Source organism: Hemiscyllium ocellatum, chromosome 17, assembly GCF_020745735.1.
Source record: "Hemiscyllium ocellatum isolate sHemOce1 chromosome 17, sHemOce1.pat.X.cur, whole genome shotgun sequence".
Classification (NCBI taxonomy): Eukaryota; Metazoa; Chordata; class Chondrichthyes; order Orectolobiformes; family Hemiscylliidae; genus Hemiscyllium; species Hemiscyllium ocellatum.
In genome coordinates this window covers 66,933,795-66,948,824 of record NC_083417.1, presented here as the reverse complement: position 1 = coordinate 66,948,824, position 15,030 = coordinate 66,933,795, and the positions used below count along the sequence as shown (strand labels likewise).

At 43.7% G+C, this 15,030-nt stretch overlaps 1 protein-coding gene across 1 annotated transcript in view; it reads right to left on the bottom strand.

The window, feature by feature from the left end:
- The window catches only part of LOC132824024 (RNA-binding Raly-like protein), a 970,546-nt gene that overhangs the window by 793,342 nt on the left and 162,174 nt on the right, over positions 1-15,030 (bottom strand). The window contains exon 2 of the mRNA XM_060838262.1: positions 8,828-9,100. Within this exon, the coding sequence (XP_060694245.1) occupies positions 8,828-9,083 (256 nt within the window). The 5' untranslated portion in view covers positions 9,084-9,100. The remainder of the gene's footprint in view (positions 1-8,827; positions 9,101-15,030) is intronic.

Here is a 15,030-nt window from a genome sequence, read left to right as displayed (position 1 = left end):
CCATCTGAGGAAAAAGGCTCTCACTATCTAACCCGCTGATTATCTCTATTAAGTCACCTCTCAACCTCCTTCTCTCTAACAAAAACAGCCTCAAGTCCCTCAGCCTTTCTTTGTAAGACTTTCCCTCCATACCAGGCAACATCCTAGTAAATCTCCTCTGAACCCTTTCCAGAGCTTCCACATCCTTCCTATAATGCGGTAACCAGAATTGTACTCAATACTCCAAGTGCAGCCACACCAGCGTTTTGTACAGCTGCAGCATGACTTCATGGTTCAGAAACTCAAACCCTCTACCAATAAAAGCTAACTCACCGTATGCCTTCTTCACAACCCTATCCACCTAGGTGGAAATTTTCAGGGATCTACATGCATGGAAACCGAAATCTCTCTGCTCATCTACACACAGATTAATTTGTTTGGACTAATGCACTCAGAGGAAACCCACACAGACACAGGGAGGGTGTGCAAACTCCATACAGACAGTGGCCAAGGGTAGAATTGAATCCGGGTACCTGATGCTGTGAGGCAGAAGTGCTAACCACTGAGCCAATTAAAACTGATAAAATTGATCAAATTTAACATCATCCCAGTTTGAATAAAGTACAGGGTTTTCTTATGGTTACTTATCCGACAGAAGCATTCCCAGGTTGTACCAGTCTCTTGTGTGTAAAGACAGTCGGGATATTGCAGAGGGATGTATTTATATGTTCTAAGTCTTGCCTACCTTTTTGGGAGTGAACACGACTTCAACATTGTCCTGCAATTTTGATGAAGACCAAGTATTTCCCAGTTAAGAAGTAGCTAGCTGTCGGCTATAGGCTCCTACATCCAGCACCAGTCCCAAACATATACTTTTCCTTTAAACCAGCCTTGTAGTTAGTTACACAACAGTTTGACAATTGCAGATTGCTATGTTTGACTATCCAGTCAAACAGCTCCCTGTCAAAATAATGAATGAAGATTTATTTATCCTGGAGAGATGATTGCAAAGTAGCATTGTTACTGGGCTAGAAATCCCAAAGCCCAGACAATTCCTTCAATGAATTCAAATCCCACCATTTAGTATAATCTAGAATTAAAACCGAGTCTAAGTAATGGTGACCAAGGAGCAAACATTAACTGTTCAAAAAACTCATTTGATGGGGTAGCACAGTGGTCAGCACCATTGCCTCACAGCACCAGAGACCTAGGTTCGATTCCACTCTCAGGGGACTGTCTGTGTGGAGTTTGCACATTGCACCCGCATCTGCGTGGGTTTCCTCCCACAGTCAAAAGATGTGTAGGGGAGGTGGGTTGGCCATGCTGAACCGCCGCATACCATCTAAGGATGTGCAGGCTAGGTGGATTAGCCACAGGAAATGCAGGATTATGGGAACAGGATGGGTGGGATGCTATTCGGAGGGACAGTGCAGACTTGATGGGCTCAATGGTCTCTTTCTGCACTGTAGGGATTCTATGATTCATTGACGTCCTTGAGAGAAGGAAATCTGCTGGTCTTGACTCCATCTGACTCCAGACCCACAACACCATTCTTGACTCTGAAACGGCTGAGCAAACTAATCTGTTCAAGGGCAATTATGGATGGGCTAATGCTGGTCTCGTCAGAGGCACCTATATCCCATGAGAAACAACATGGCAACATATCGTACTAAATTGAGTCCCACTTGCAAATTCCTACCTTCACTTCCTTGGTCAAAGTATGCATTAATTTGATATTGGAGCTCGCTATTTGATATGTAATATGACTGAACGCTGCTGACTGTGCCTCAGGTTTGATCTCATCAAGTTACATCTGATCAGCTATTTCACTTGAAAGTCCTTTATGAATTTTGATCTCATCAACTTGCAAATCTGCCTTCAAAGGACGTTAAATTGATGAAACCAGAGGCCTTCTCAGTTTGCAGTTCATCTCTGGATTCCGAAAGTGAGGTCAGATTCCTTCATATTTGCTTCTATTCACACTACGGTTCAATTTCCCATTTCATGCCAATTTTGCAGAGTTGGAGAAATTCGCAGCACACAAACAGATCATTCACCCAATCAATGACAAATTTCCCCGCGGTAGCCAACCATTTTACAAATAATTACCGAACGTCCTTCGAAATGAATTAATATTCTCGGCTTTGACAATGGTTGGCAGCAGAGAATTTGTCATTCCAACTGCACTGTGCTAACCTTCACTTTAATTCATGTTAGGAATTGCTGAAAAGTTCTTCTCTGCCACTAACACGTCAGCTACCAGGGAATCATCGCACTAAAACTCTTCATCATTCTGAAGGACCACAAAGAGCTCATCTCAGCTTGTGTGGAAAGAGATATCACCGTAAACACCTATCTTGACAAACCTGCCACAACCCATCCCTGGTTAGGATTTAATTGAGTTTGTGCTGCACCTTTTTTTGCAGTGATCAATAACATACACTCTTACTTTCTCATCTCCTCTGTTGGGAGACAGCGAGATCTGCAGATGCTAGCGATCAAAGTGAGAGTATGTTGCTGGAAAAACACAGCAGGTCAAGCAGCATCCGAGAAGCAGGAGAGTCAACGTTTCGGGCTTAATCCTTTCATCCTGACAAAGGGCTTAAGCCCGAAACGTTGATTCTCCTGCTCCTCGAATACTGCTTGACCTGCTGTGCTTTTCCAGCACCACACTCTTGACTCATCTCCTCTATTGACTTGGTCTAAGAATATTATCTTATGTTCCTCAGTGCACTTTTCACGCTTTGTTGAATCATCTTGTGTTGTGGCTTTGCAAAATATAACGAGGCTCATGAGCCAGGGCATTTGACATAGAGAGTTACAGAGTCATACAGCACAGAAACAGAACTTGCAGTCCAACTCGTCATGTGTTGACTAGATATTCGAAATTAATCTCGTCCCATTTGCAAGCATTTGTCCCATATCCCTCTCAACCGCTCCTATTCACACCTCCTTCCAGATACCTTTTAAATGTTATATTTGTACCACCTTCGGCACTTCCTCTGGCAGCTCAGTCCATAGATATGAATTTCATATTGTAACAAAATCAAACCACTGGTATAAGATGTCAATTGTATTGTTAAATCAGCATATTATTATATCTTTCGCAGTCCCCTGCATACTGACTTTGAAATAGGTCCAGTTCCTGAACTGTGGGTTAGTCTGATGATGAGAACTCTTGTAATAAAATTAAAGAGTACATATCCTAAAATGCCCAAAACGTTTGGGAGCATCTGTTGGTGTTTATCAGAATCTAACTCCTGGTTGGCATTTTGGGCTCTGGAGGCTTGTATTACGGAGCTCACTCTTGCCTTGGTCTTCAGCAGAGCCATACAGATACATGCCCAAAGGAATGTGTCGGTCTTTGTTCAGTGGGCCGCACCAGGCCCAGTGTTTGTTCAATTTTAATGTCGTGGAAGTGGTAAAAGAAATGTCAGCTTGCTAAGGGTAGACCCCAGGGGAACTTTATAATCTCAGTTTTGAAAATAACTGGCAGGTATCCGTCGTAAAGCTATGCATGGTTGGAGACTGCATCCTGAGGATGATCTCACACTTCCTGACCTCTGGGCTATAACATGAATCTCGTGCTTGTAGAGAAACCGAAGCCACTTTGCATCGGCTTATAAGCAGCCTGCACAAATAATGCATCAGGTAATAATTGAAAATAGCACCGAGTCAGTAATCGTACAGCCATTCAGTTTAATAAACCTGTAGTAACAGTGGAGATGTGCAGATTCAAGATTCCCACAAGCTGTGAGTAAACACAAGCCCATATTTTGGTTTGAACAGACTGTACTCCAGCTGGAGTTAAACCAGGATTCCGTCTGGCTTTTCCAGCATGTATTTTTTTAGAACCTGAGATATCAGCCACAGATGAAACACAAAATAACTTAGCAGCGGAAATGCAAAGCCATTCTCGGTTCAAGCACAGTCCAAGACTGAAAACTCTCGTGACGCTTAATGTGCAGAGATCAGGCAATTTCAATTATTTGCGAATGTTATCCACTCTTTTGTCTGTCCAACTGCTTTCTCTCTCTCTTTGGGCTCTATCCCCACCTATCGTTTCCTCTTTAACACTTTCCCCCACCACAACTTCGACATAAAAGCCAGCTTTTTTCTAGCTACCATCAATTCTGAGGGAAGGCCTGAAATCAGTTAACTCTAATTTCTCTCCATGGATGCTGCCAGACCTGCTGAGCTTTTCCAGCAATTGTGTTTCAACTATTTATCCAATGATCACAAGTACATTCTGGTTTCTGAGAGCACATGTCATTTCTGACAATGTAAGTGGTGAAGCTGTCAAACGTTAGGGCAGCACGATGGCTCAGTGGTTAGCACCGCTGCCTCACAGCATCAGGGATCCAGCTTCAATTCCTGCCTCGGGTGACTGCCTGTGTGGAGCCTGCACGTTCTTCCCGCGTCTGCGTGGGTTTCCTCCACATTCTTCCCACAGTCCAAAGATGTGTAGTTTTGGTGGATTGGTCATGCTCAATTGCACATAGTGTGCAGGCTTGGTGGATTAGCCATGGAAAATGCAGGGACAGGATAGGGCTTGGGTCTGGATGGGATGCTCTTCAGAGGGCCAGTGTGGACTTGAATTGGCAGCTTCCACAGTGTAGGGACTCTATGATTCGTGGTTATATGTCAACACATCATTCATGTATTGGTCTAATCTGCACAAAAAGGCAACTAAAGTTTACATGTGGCAGTCACATGAATGTTGTGATTGAGGATCGGTTACAAATTTCCCTTCGCTTGTGCTGATCGATTAAGTGCCAATTCTAGCAGCGACAAACTAGTATTTCTGGAAAGTGGGAAGAATTGATTAACCTGAGCTCATTAGATTGGCATTAGGAAAAACTCAGGAGAGAGTCAGGACTGCGGATGATGGAGATCAGAGTCGAACAGAGTGGTGCTGGAAAAGCACAGCCGGTCAGGCAGCATCCGAGGAGCAGGAAAATCGACGTTTCGGGCAGAGGCCCTTCATCAAGAAAGAAGCATAAGCCCCTCATCATTCCTGATGGCCGAAATGTTGATTCTCCTGCTCCTATGGGTGCTGCCTGACTGGCTGTGCTTTTCCAGCACCACACTATTCAGTCAGGAAAGCTCAGTTCAATATTGTCAAAAGCTCGCACAACTAGCACCAGCTGCAGTGCCATTTTTAGGCATTTGCAGACCACTTGGATCAGTGCTGGTCATTTCCAGGTTTCACTGGCGTTTCTTCCATCAGGTTGAAATTTTACAACAGTCACCTTTCCTGTCTCTCCCTCTACGCAAGAGCCCACTCAAACCATGGCGAAAAGCAGAAACAAGAACAGAAACTGCTGGAGAAACTCAGCAGGTCCAGCAGCATCTGTGAACAGGAAGCAGAGTCTGGGTCTGCCTTCTCTCTATTGGTGCTGCCAGACCTGCTGAGTTTCACCAGGGATTTCCAGCTTCCGTTTCAGATCTCCAGCGTCCCGCAGCGTTGTTTTCTTCGAAAAAGCTGTCTTAATCTCAGCCGGTTCAAATCAGTGAAGACACAAACATACCCTCCCCACCCCTAGTCACTGCCACATGAAAGAAAGAGGAGCAGATGGTGCGGATGAGAGGCAAAGCTAGTGTTTTGAAAAGAACAGAACTGTAACATGATAGGAAAAGAGGAAACGGGAAGTGAGACCAATAGGATAGCTCTCTCAAAGAGCTGGCATAGGCTTGATTGAATCCTCACCCACCCATTGAGGGATGGCAATGCTGGGCAGCTGAACATTAGAAATATAGAATCCTGACAGTGTGGAAATAGACCCTTCGGCCCAACAAGTCCACACCAATCCTCTGAAGAGTAAGCTGCCCAGACCCATTCCCCTAATCTACACACCCCTTGACATTATGGGGCCATTTAGCATGGCCAATTCACCTCATCTGCACACCTTTGGATTGTGGGAGGAAACACATGCAGACATAGGGAGAATGTGCAAACTCCACACAAACAGCTCCCGAGGCTGGGATTGAACCCCCACCAGGTCCCTGCCGCTGTGAGGCAGCAGTGCTAACCACTGAGCCACCGTGCCACGCTGAGGTTGGAAATCAGCTGGGCCCTTACAGGACTCTCTTCAGCCAACAGCCCAATTATGCTGTTTACTAAAACGCCAGGCCCTGGAGAGCATACACCACTGCTTCAGAGCAAGATCCACTGCACATTTTCACTCGTGTTTTTTTTTGCGATCACTAGGTGAGCCCCTTAGTTAGTTATGTTAAATCTTCCACGGGTTAATCCAATGATTTATTTAAACTTGCATGTTTCAAGGCGAAATAAGACAGACATTGCATGCAGTACTGTCAGTGACGATGCATGGATCAGGCCTACTCCGAGGTAAACTGCTCCTTTTCCTTTCTCACTCTGTCACACTTCACAACGCTCAGTCTTCGGAAAACCACCTGGCATCACCAAGTATAGAACATACCCTTTCCCTCAGTCTTACAGGTAGCTGGCACTCTAGGTCTGCACCTTTCAGTGGAAGAAAAGCTATCATACATATAATCTAGCATGTATGCGCAAACTAACCCATCAATAAACTCTCTGACTAGGATGGTACAGTGATGCAACAGTCCTGAACACTTTGTGCTTAGTGCACAATGCGTGTGGCCATTCCAAAATAATACATCACTGCATCAAATAAATCTAAACTCAATCCTCTTCCACATTAGTCACAAAGCTGGAAGGATTCCCCATAGAGTGGGGATCCAAAGTTATCAATCTTTCTCAAATCTTGGACCACTCCACTATTAGTCTGTTGAAAGGCTCGTGGATTATCCAGTATCCTGGAGACATGTATTACTCCTACCAGCTCTCCTAAGATCCATCAGGACAGTTTCATCTATAGATGACCGGTGCTTCCAGTGCCTGGTTTCTGAGCTCTGACCATAAATGTGAGGCAGTTGTTCTAGGCACCTTGGAAAAGCTTTGCTCTCACAATGCATAGCACAAGTTACAAATTAGCATTGAGAAGGTTTTCTCTTCAAAGGCTGCAGACACATAAAAGGTTGCTGTAATCATAAGGTTAGAAGTAGAAATCCTGGTGATCAATGAGCCCACTTGTGAAACTGAACCTTTTTGTCTATATTTTTTCAATTAGACAGTGATTGCAATTGTGTTGCCAACTGGTAACATTTTTGAGTTCAATCATTTATATTATTGCAAAGGTACTAAAGGGTTTATTTTATTGAGGTTCCTCACGGCAGTTCAATGTTAACAGGCTGCTGAAGTCTCACTAAAAGCAAAAGCAAATTCCCCGCAGATGCTGAAATAAAAACAGAAAATGCTGCAAATTTTCAGCAGGTCTGGCAGCAGCTGTGAGGACACAAACATAATGAATGCTTCAGGACAATGACATTTTATCAGAACTAGAGGAATATGGAAAATGCAACAGGTTTTTAAGTGAGCGAAAGGGGAAAAATAGAGATACAATAGAGATAGGTTTCTGAGAGGGTGGATGCTGTGAGAGATTAAATAACAGAGTGGTGACAATGTCAAAGAGAGTGGTAATTGTCTTTATGACGAAACAAAGGATTTGTTCAGAAATAAGTGCAATGTTCTGGTGACACACATCCAGTCTGGAGACAGAAACAGAGCTAACGTTTCGAGTCCAGTCTAATTCTTCATCAAAAACCGTTCGGAAGGAAAGTCACGCTCGGCTCAAAATATTCACTCTGTTTCTCTCTTCATGTGATGCTACCAAACCTGCTGAGTGTCTCCAGCAACTGCAATATTCAAGGATTTATCCAGATTGGGTAGGAACAGCAAAAGCATGATTAATAATGTCAAAAAGCCGAGAAAAAAAGCCCTTGGAAAATATGATGAGAGAAACTTAGAGCTTGCAGTTTAACATTGTTCAGTCCAGAATGTTGCAAAATGCCAAACAGGAAGATGAGGTGCTATTCCTCCAGCTCTCTTTGACCTTCACTGTAACACTGAAGCAGACCCGAGGTCAGAGATGTCAGTGTGAAAGCAGGGTGAAGAATTAAAATGATAAACCACTGGTAACTCAGGATCAACCACTAGCAAGATCCCAAGTGTCCAGCGGCTTGTCTCTTCAAGGTTTCACTTTGCTGTCACACTGACATCTCTGTTCTCGGTCTGCTGCTGTTTTCCAATGAAACTCTCCGCAAGTTGGAGTTAAAGCATGTCAACTTGTGTTTAGGCACTTTACAGCTTTGTGGAATCAATATTCAGCTCAACAATTTCCAGACTGTAAACCCAGCTCCTCCTCTCATCTTTTTGGATTTGGGCTTGGCTGTTCATTATTCTGCCATTCACACTGACACTGAACAAGTTCTTTGTTCGTTTATTAGAACCATGACCACTCCCTTTGTTTCTGGTGCTGTGAAACCTTTGGTGAGTTCATCAAATTCTTCCCCCATACCTTTACCCCTCCCTCCACCCTTTCAGTTACTTATAAAGTATTAGGGTCCTATTTTCTTTCAGTTCTGACAAAAGGTCCTTACTCTGAAATATTCACTCTGCTTCCCTCCCCATTGACACAGCCAGACCTGCTGTGCATTTCCAGCACCTTGTGGTTTTATTTACAGCTGAGCTCTCACGTTACCAGTATCTCTCAGAGCCACACTGGGATCTTAAAGAGACCTTAAACGTGAGCCAAAACAAGTGGGTTGGGGAATGGGGAGGCAAGTGCAAAGTGGAACAATGTCTGACACAACGTGAGACGGTTGCAAAGCAAGAACTGGTTGCTAATCCCAAATATGAATCACTGATCATTCTAATCAACAGGACAGCGTGTCCCTTTCATGTGACAATGTTTTTTTTTCTCTTTAATGCTCTCCTTCTGTAAAGCTTGATGTCATTACTCACCCAGTGGTTGCCCAGCCACTATCCTGTTGTGTTCTCCAGCCACTGCAGCCCGGGCATTCCGTTCAAATACGTACTGCACAAACGCATATCCTTTGTGCACAGAGCACCCCACTATCTTGCCGTACTTCCCAAAGATGGCCTCCACATCTGCCTTCTTCACAATGGCTGTGTTTAGGTTACCAATGAAGACTCTGGAGTTGATGGACTTGGGGTCATTTTTATTGGTCACATTACTGGTCACTGACTTACTTGACATTTTCCTCTAGGAGGGACCTGCAAAAGTATAAATGAACTTTGAGCAAAGAATGATCTACACGGCTCGTTGTAAAGTTTCATTCTTTTAGGTTCTCTGTGCATAGGCGTTAATTAAGTCACTCACGGGTTGGAAAATGAGGAATTTGAATCAAACAATGGTCTAAATTCCGCTCATTGTGCTGCTGATTACTGCAGCACTGATGTTGCTTACTATGCAGGTGGGGATATGAGAAAGCAACCACACTGCATTCTGCTCATATTCCAATCCATGCCAGGACTGAGTTGAGGAATGTAACCTGGAGGTTATCACAACTCCAGATCGCGTGTGGGAATGCAGGTATATTGTCAGTCAGATTGTCCAGGCTGAACAACACCTGCGCATTGAGGAGATACTTGTGGAATAGTCCACTAACCCTTGAAACAAGAAAACTCTTTAACACAGACTCATTTCAATTCAACGAAAAATAAAGATAGGGAGTTAAAAAAAAGTCACCAGATCTTTTGCAATATTAAAAACAAATTACTGCGGATGCTGGAATCTGAAACCAAAAGACAAAATGCTGGAAAATCTCAGCAGGTCTGGCAGCATCTGTATGGAGAGAAAAGAGCTGACGTTCTGAGTCTAATTGACCCTTTGTCAAAGCCCTTTGTCAAAGCCGGCTTTGACAAAGGGTCAGTTAGACTCGAAACATCAGCTCGTTTCTCTGACCTGCTGAGATTTTCCAGCATTTTCTCTTTTGTAATATTGAGTGGTTTGGTTTCAAAGTAGTTTCTCCAAAGAAAATTTGTAACCTTCCCTAAATAGATGATGAGCATCGTTTCACGTGGAGCCTTAACATCTATGTATGCCTCTGAGAGTTCAGTCGCGCTGCAATCTTGGGTTGTAAAGCTAATAATCCAAAGCTAGCCCTGAATCCCATCTTCAACAGAAATCTCAATTAGCTAAGCACAGCACTAATCAATAGTGTGAATGAGGAAAATCAGCATGGTTTGCAGTTCATTACTAAAGTCCTTGGTGTGACCTGAAAAATGCTGATAGAAACATAATGATATTAAATAACGTTGCGTTTGTGCTTTAAAATACATTCAGCAAACACTGCTAAGTCCAGGAGCATCTTTGAATTAATGTTAAATGAGATGATTTGAGTTCAGGAACAACTTGGATTTCTTTAGAACATTTAATCAAGTGAAATATCCCAGGGGGCTTCACATGAACTATTTCTGGTGACAGTTGACAGCCACTTTAGGAAATTAGTAGAGGTTACAAAATAATGAGGTCCAAGAGATGGGTTTGAAGTGGAGAGGTATTGCAAGCGAGTTTCCAAGCCAGGTAACTGAGAGAGATCAAAATTGTGTCTGAGAGCCGGAATTGGATGAACATAGAGTTCCCAAGGGTGAGACAGCTTGAGAGAAGAAGGAGGTGGTGAGGCCATGGAGGGTGTGGACACCTGGGTAAAACTTACATCATCAATGGGATGGGGTGGAGGGAGGAGGGGCAGGCAGTGTAAGTCAGTGAGCACAGGAGTGTTGAGTGAACTCATCCCAACATATCTTCAATGGAAACTGGGTCATTGGCTATTTACACACACCAAAGAGGATCAAATTCAGAGAAAACTGATTGTGGCTTGCTCACCCACTTGGGACACCATGAGGTTTTGAACCAGTGACTTTGTGCACAGCTATAGTGATTTGTCAACCTTATTCATTATACCCGTTGAGTAGATGTCATAGAGAGTGACTGCTTTGAAAGCAAGGCTGCTTGCAGACTGTGTACTGAGGCATTAAACAAGAGAACTGGGTATCTGAGAAACAATTCCAAGTGTAAGATTATCTCCCTTTATCAGAACTTTGCGGCAGTTCTCCAGAAAACACACTTTGCTTTTAATTCCAAGTGTTTGGGTTAGATTCCTATCTTGGGTACCCAAGGTGAAAACGAAGCCTGATTGCTGTTTGTTTCCATGAGCCAGCAGGCTACAAGCTGTTGGACAATTTCCAACCGCCATTTTGGAATTCTAATAACACCGAAGTAGCAAATGGTGAACAATTTGATTCTAGAGGTGAAGGAGACATTAAATTCTCATCGTTCTTTAATTCCAGGAAGACAGTGCTTAACATCAGTGCTATAAGCTAAAGTACTAGACCATTTAGCAAGCCAAATATGCTCTCTGAACTTACTTACCCAAATGTTTTCAGACTAAAATTTCTACCTTCTTAGTATCCCTTAAAGAATCCTAATTTTCCAGGTAAACGTCTTTATTTTTCTTTGAAACAATTGTTATTTGATTTTGTATCTCTGGTTCTAAGTTCTCATCAGGTTTTTATACAGGTGTTTTATAAGCAGCTTCTTTTAATGTATTTAATTTCAATTCTTTGAATGTATTCCCATTTCAAAAGTAGGACCCTGTCCTTGTCTAGCCTATTGGTTCCCTTCATTACTTACTTAAATCATTCCCACGTCTCCTTTTCTCCACATGCCATCAAAATGGAGATTCCTCCTCTCAGGCACAGTCTTGGAAAACCATTGTTTATACATTCCTCCAACAACGTAGTCTCCACCAATGTCAGATTCACCGGTCTATAGTTCTCAGGCTTCTCCTGACAGTCTTTCTTAAAGTCTGGTTGAAGATTTGTAGCTCGGGTGTCCATTGTTGTGGTTCTGTTCGCCGAGCTGGAAGTTTTTGCTGCAAACGTTTCGTTCCCTGGCTAGCACTGATGATGTTCCCTAGCCAGGGAACGAAACGTTTGCAGCAAAAACTTCCAGCTCGGCGAACAGAACCACAACAGTCTTTCTTAAATAAAGGCACACCATTAGCCACCCTCCAGTCCTCCAGCACCTCACACATAGCTGTAAATGATACAAATGTCTCTGCTAGGGACTCCACAATTCCTTCCCTAACTTTCTACAATGTCCTGGGATACACTTGATAAGGTGCTGGAGATTTATTCACCATTTTCTTAAGGCCTCCAATGCCTCCTCTTCTGTAATACGGACTGCTTTCAAGACATCAATATTTATTTCCCCAAGTAGCCCAGCCTCCATTTCTTTTCCCACAATAAAAACTGCCATGAAATATTTATTTAGTATCTCTCCCATCCCCTGTGGTTCCACACATGGATGAGAGACTCACTTAATCCCAATTGTCTATACCCAACATATATCTCCTTCTTAATTTTTACCAGAGCCTCAATCCTTTATTCATTCATCGTTCCTTACTCCTACCAGCCTTGCCTTTGACTCTAACAGAAATATAGAGTCCTAAAGTCCCACAGCATGGAGACAGGCCCTTTGGCCCAAGCCAATCAAAATGTCCATCCACACTAACCCCATTTCCCTGCACTTGGCCCATATCCTTCCAATCCTTTCCTATCCATGTACTTGTCCAAATGCCTTTCAAATGTTGTTAATGTACCCGCCTCAATCACTTCCGCTGGCAGCTCATTCCATATGCGTACCACCGGCTGGGTAAAAAAGTTGCCTCTCAGTTTCCCTTTTATTCTTTCCCCTCTCACCTGAAACTGATTCCCTCCAGTCCTCGATTCCCCAACCCTTGGAAAAAGACTGAGTGCATTCACCCTATCAATGCATCTCATGATCTTACACACAAGATTCCCTCTCATTCTCCTACGCTCTAAAGAAAAATGTCCTAGCTTGTCCAACCTCTCCCTGTAACTCAGACCATTGAATCTTGGCAACACCCTTGTAAATTTCTTCTGCACCCTTTCCAGTTTAATAACATCCTTCCTATAACAAGGTGGCCAAAACAGAACTGCAGCTTCACCAACATCCTGTACAACTGCAATATAACTTCCCAACTTCTATAATCAGTGCCCTGACTGATGTAGGCCAATGTGACCAAAGCCTTCTTCCCTGCCCTGTCCACCTGGGACTCCACTTTCAGAGAACCCTGTACCTGAACTCTAAGGTCTCTCTGTTCTGTTACACTCCTTAAGGCCCTACCATTCACCATGAAACTCCTACCTTGATTTGACTATTCAAAATGCAAGACCTCATGTTTATCCATAACAAACTCCATAATTCCTCTTAACTCTTGTTATCTCAGTTTTGAAAACCTCCAATTTTCCAACACAATTGCAACATTTAAAAGGCATCTGGATGGGTATATGAATAGGAAGGGTTTAGAGGGATATGGACCAAATGCTAGCAAATGGGACTAGATTAGGTTAGGATATCTGGTTGGCATGGGCGAGTTGGACTGAAGGGTCTGATTCCGAGCTGTACATCTCTATGACTTTATGACTCTATTGTCCCTTTACCTGCAAACAGCCTACCCCAATCAACTTTTGAGAGTTCCTGTCTCATACTGCCAAAATTGACATTACTCCAATTAAGAACATTAACCTTTATGGAAGGCCAATCCTTTTCCGTAACTATTTAAAACTATTAGAATTCTGATGACTTGCCCCAAAGTGCTTCCCCACTCACACCTCAGTCACTTGCTCTGCCTTATTTCATAAGAGAAGGTCAAGTTTTGCTCCTTCCCTAGGAAATACATCTACATATTGATAAAGAAAATTTTCTTGAAGACATTCCTCCCCATCTAACCCCTCAACACTACGGCAGTCCCAGTCTATGTTTGGAAAGTTAAAATACCTCACTATTTCAACCCTACTTTTCTTTTAGATGTCTGAGATCTGTCTACATTTTTGCTCCTCAGTTTCCTGCCGACCATTGGGGAGCTATAGTACAATCCCATCAAGGTGAAAATCCCTTTCTTATTTCTTAATTCCACCCATATTGCTTCACTGGACGATCCCTCAGAAAGCTCCTCTCTAAGTACAGCAGTAATGATTTCCCTAATCAAAAATGCCACACCCCCTCCTCATTGAGCTGCTAGTCCTGCCCCTTCCACAGCCATGTTTCTGTATTAGCTATGATATCCCAGTCTCATATTCCCATTCATGCCCTGAGTTAATCTGCCTCACCTCTCAGACTCCTGGTGTTGAAACAAATGCAGTTTAATTCCTCAGAGTTACCTCGTTCTCTGACTTGCATTTGCCTGCCTTGTTTAATTAACTTGGTCTCTTTAACTTCTGAACCATTCTCATCTGTTCCTCTATTCTCATTACTACCTCCGCCTTTGCTAGGTAAAAGCTCCAAAAATCACCTGCAAATCTCCCTGCCAGGATATTGGTCCCCCTTCAGTTCAAATGAAACCTGTCCCGTCTGTTCTGCTCCAGAAGAGATCCCAATGATCCAAAAATCTGAATCCTTGTCCTCTGCACCATCTCCGCAGCCACTATTTCTACCCTCATTCACACGGGGCACAGGGAGTAATCCAGAGATTACCACCTTTGAGGTCCTGCTACTGAACCTCCTGTATTCCCTTTGCAAAGCCCTAACCCTTTCCCTACCTATGCTGTTCTTATGAGTGTGTACAACACCCTTCTGCTTCTCACCCTCGCCTTTATCAATATGCTGCAATCGTTTTAAGACATCCATGGCCCTGGCACCAGGGAGACAACATTGATCAGGAGAAGTGACATTTCGAGCATAAGCCTTTCATAAGCGGTCTGGGGACAGGTAGCTTGGAAAGCGATAGGTGGATGAAGATGAGGGAGAAGATGATAGGTCGGGGGGGGAGTGATGGACTGGTCCAGAGGGCAGTGCTACGTTGGAGGCTTGGGACATGGGAAAATGTGGAGGGTTGGGGAAATGAGGAAGTTGTTGAAATCCACATTGATCCCGTGCAGTTGCAGGGTCCTAAGGCGGAAGATGAGGTGTTCCCCCTCCACGTGTCAGGTGGTAATGGTTTGGCGGTGGTGGAGGCCCAGGACCTGCATGTCCTCCAACTCGGCACCACCCTCTGGTAACATCCATCACTCCCCCCCCGACCTATCACCTTCTCCCTCACCTTCATCCACCTATCGCATTCTCAGCTACCTGCTCCCCAGCCCCACCCCCCCTCCCATTTACATCTCAGCCCCGA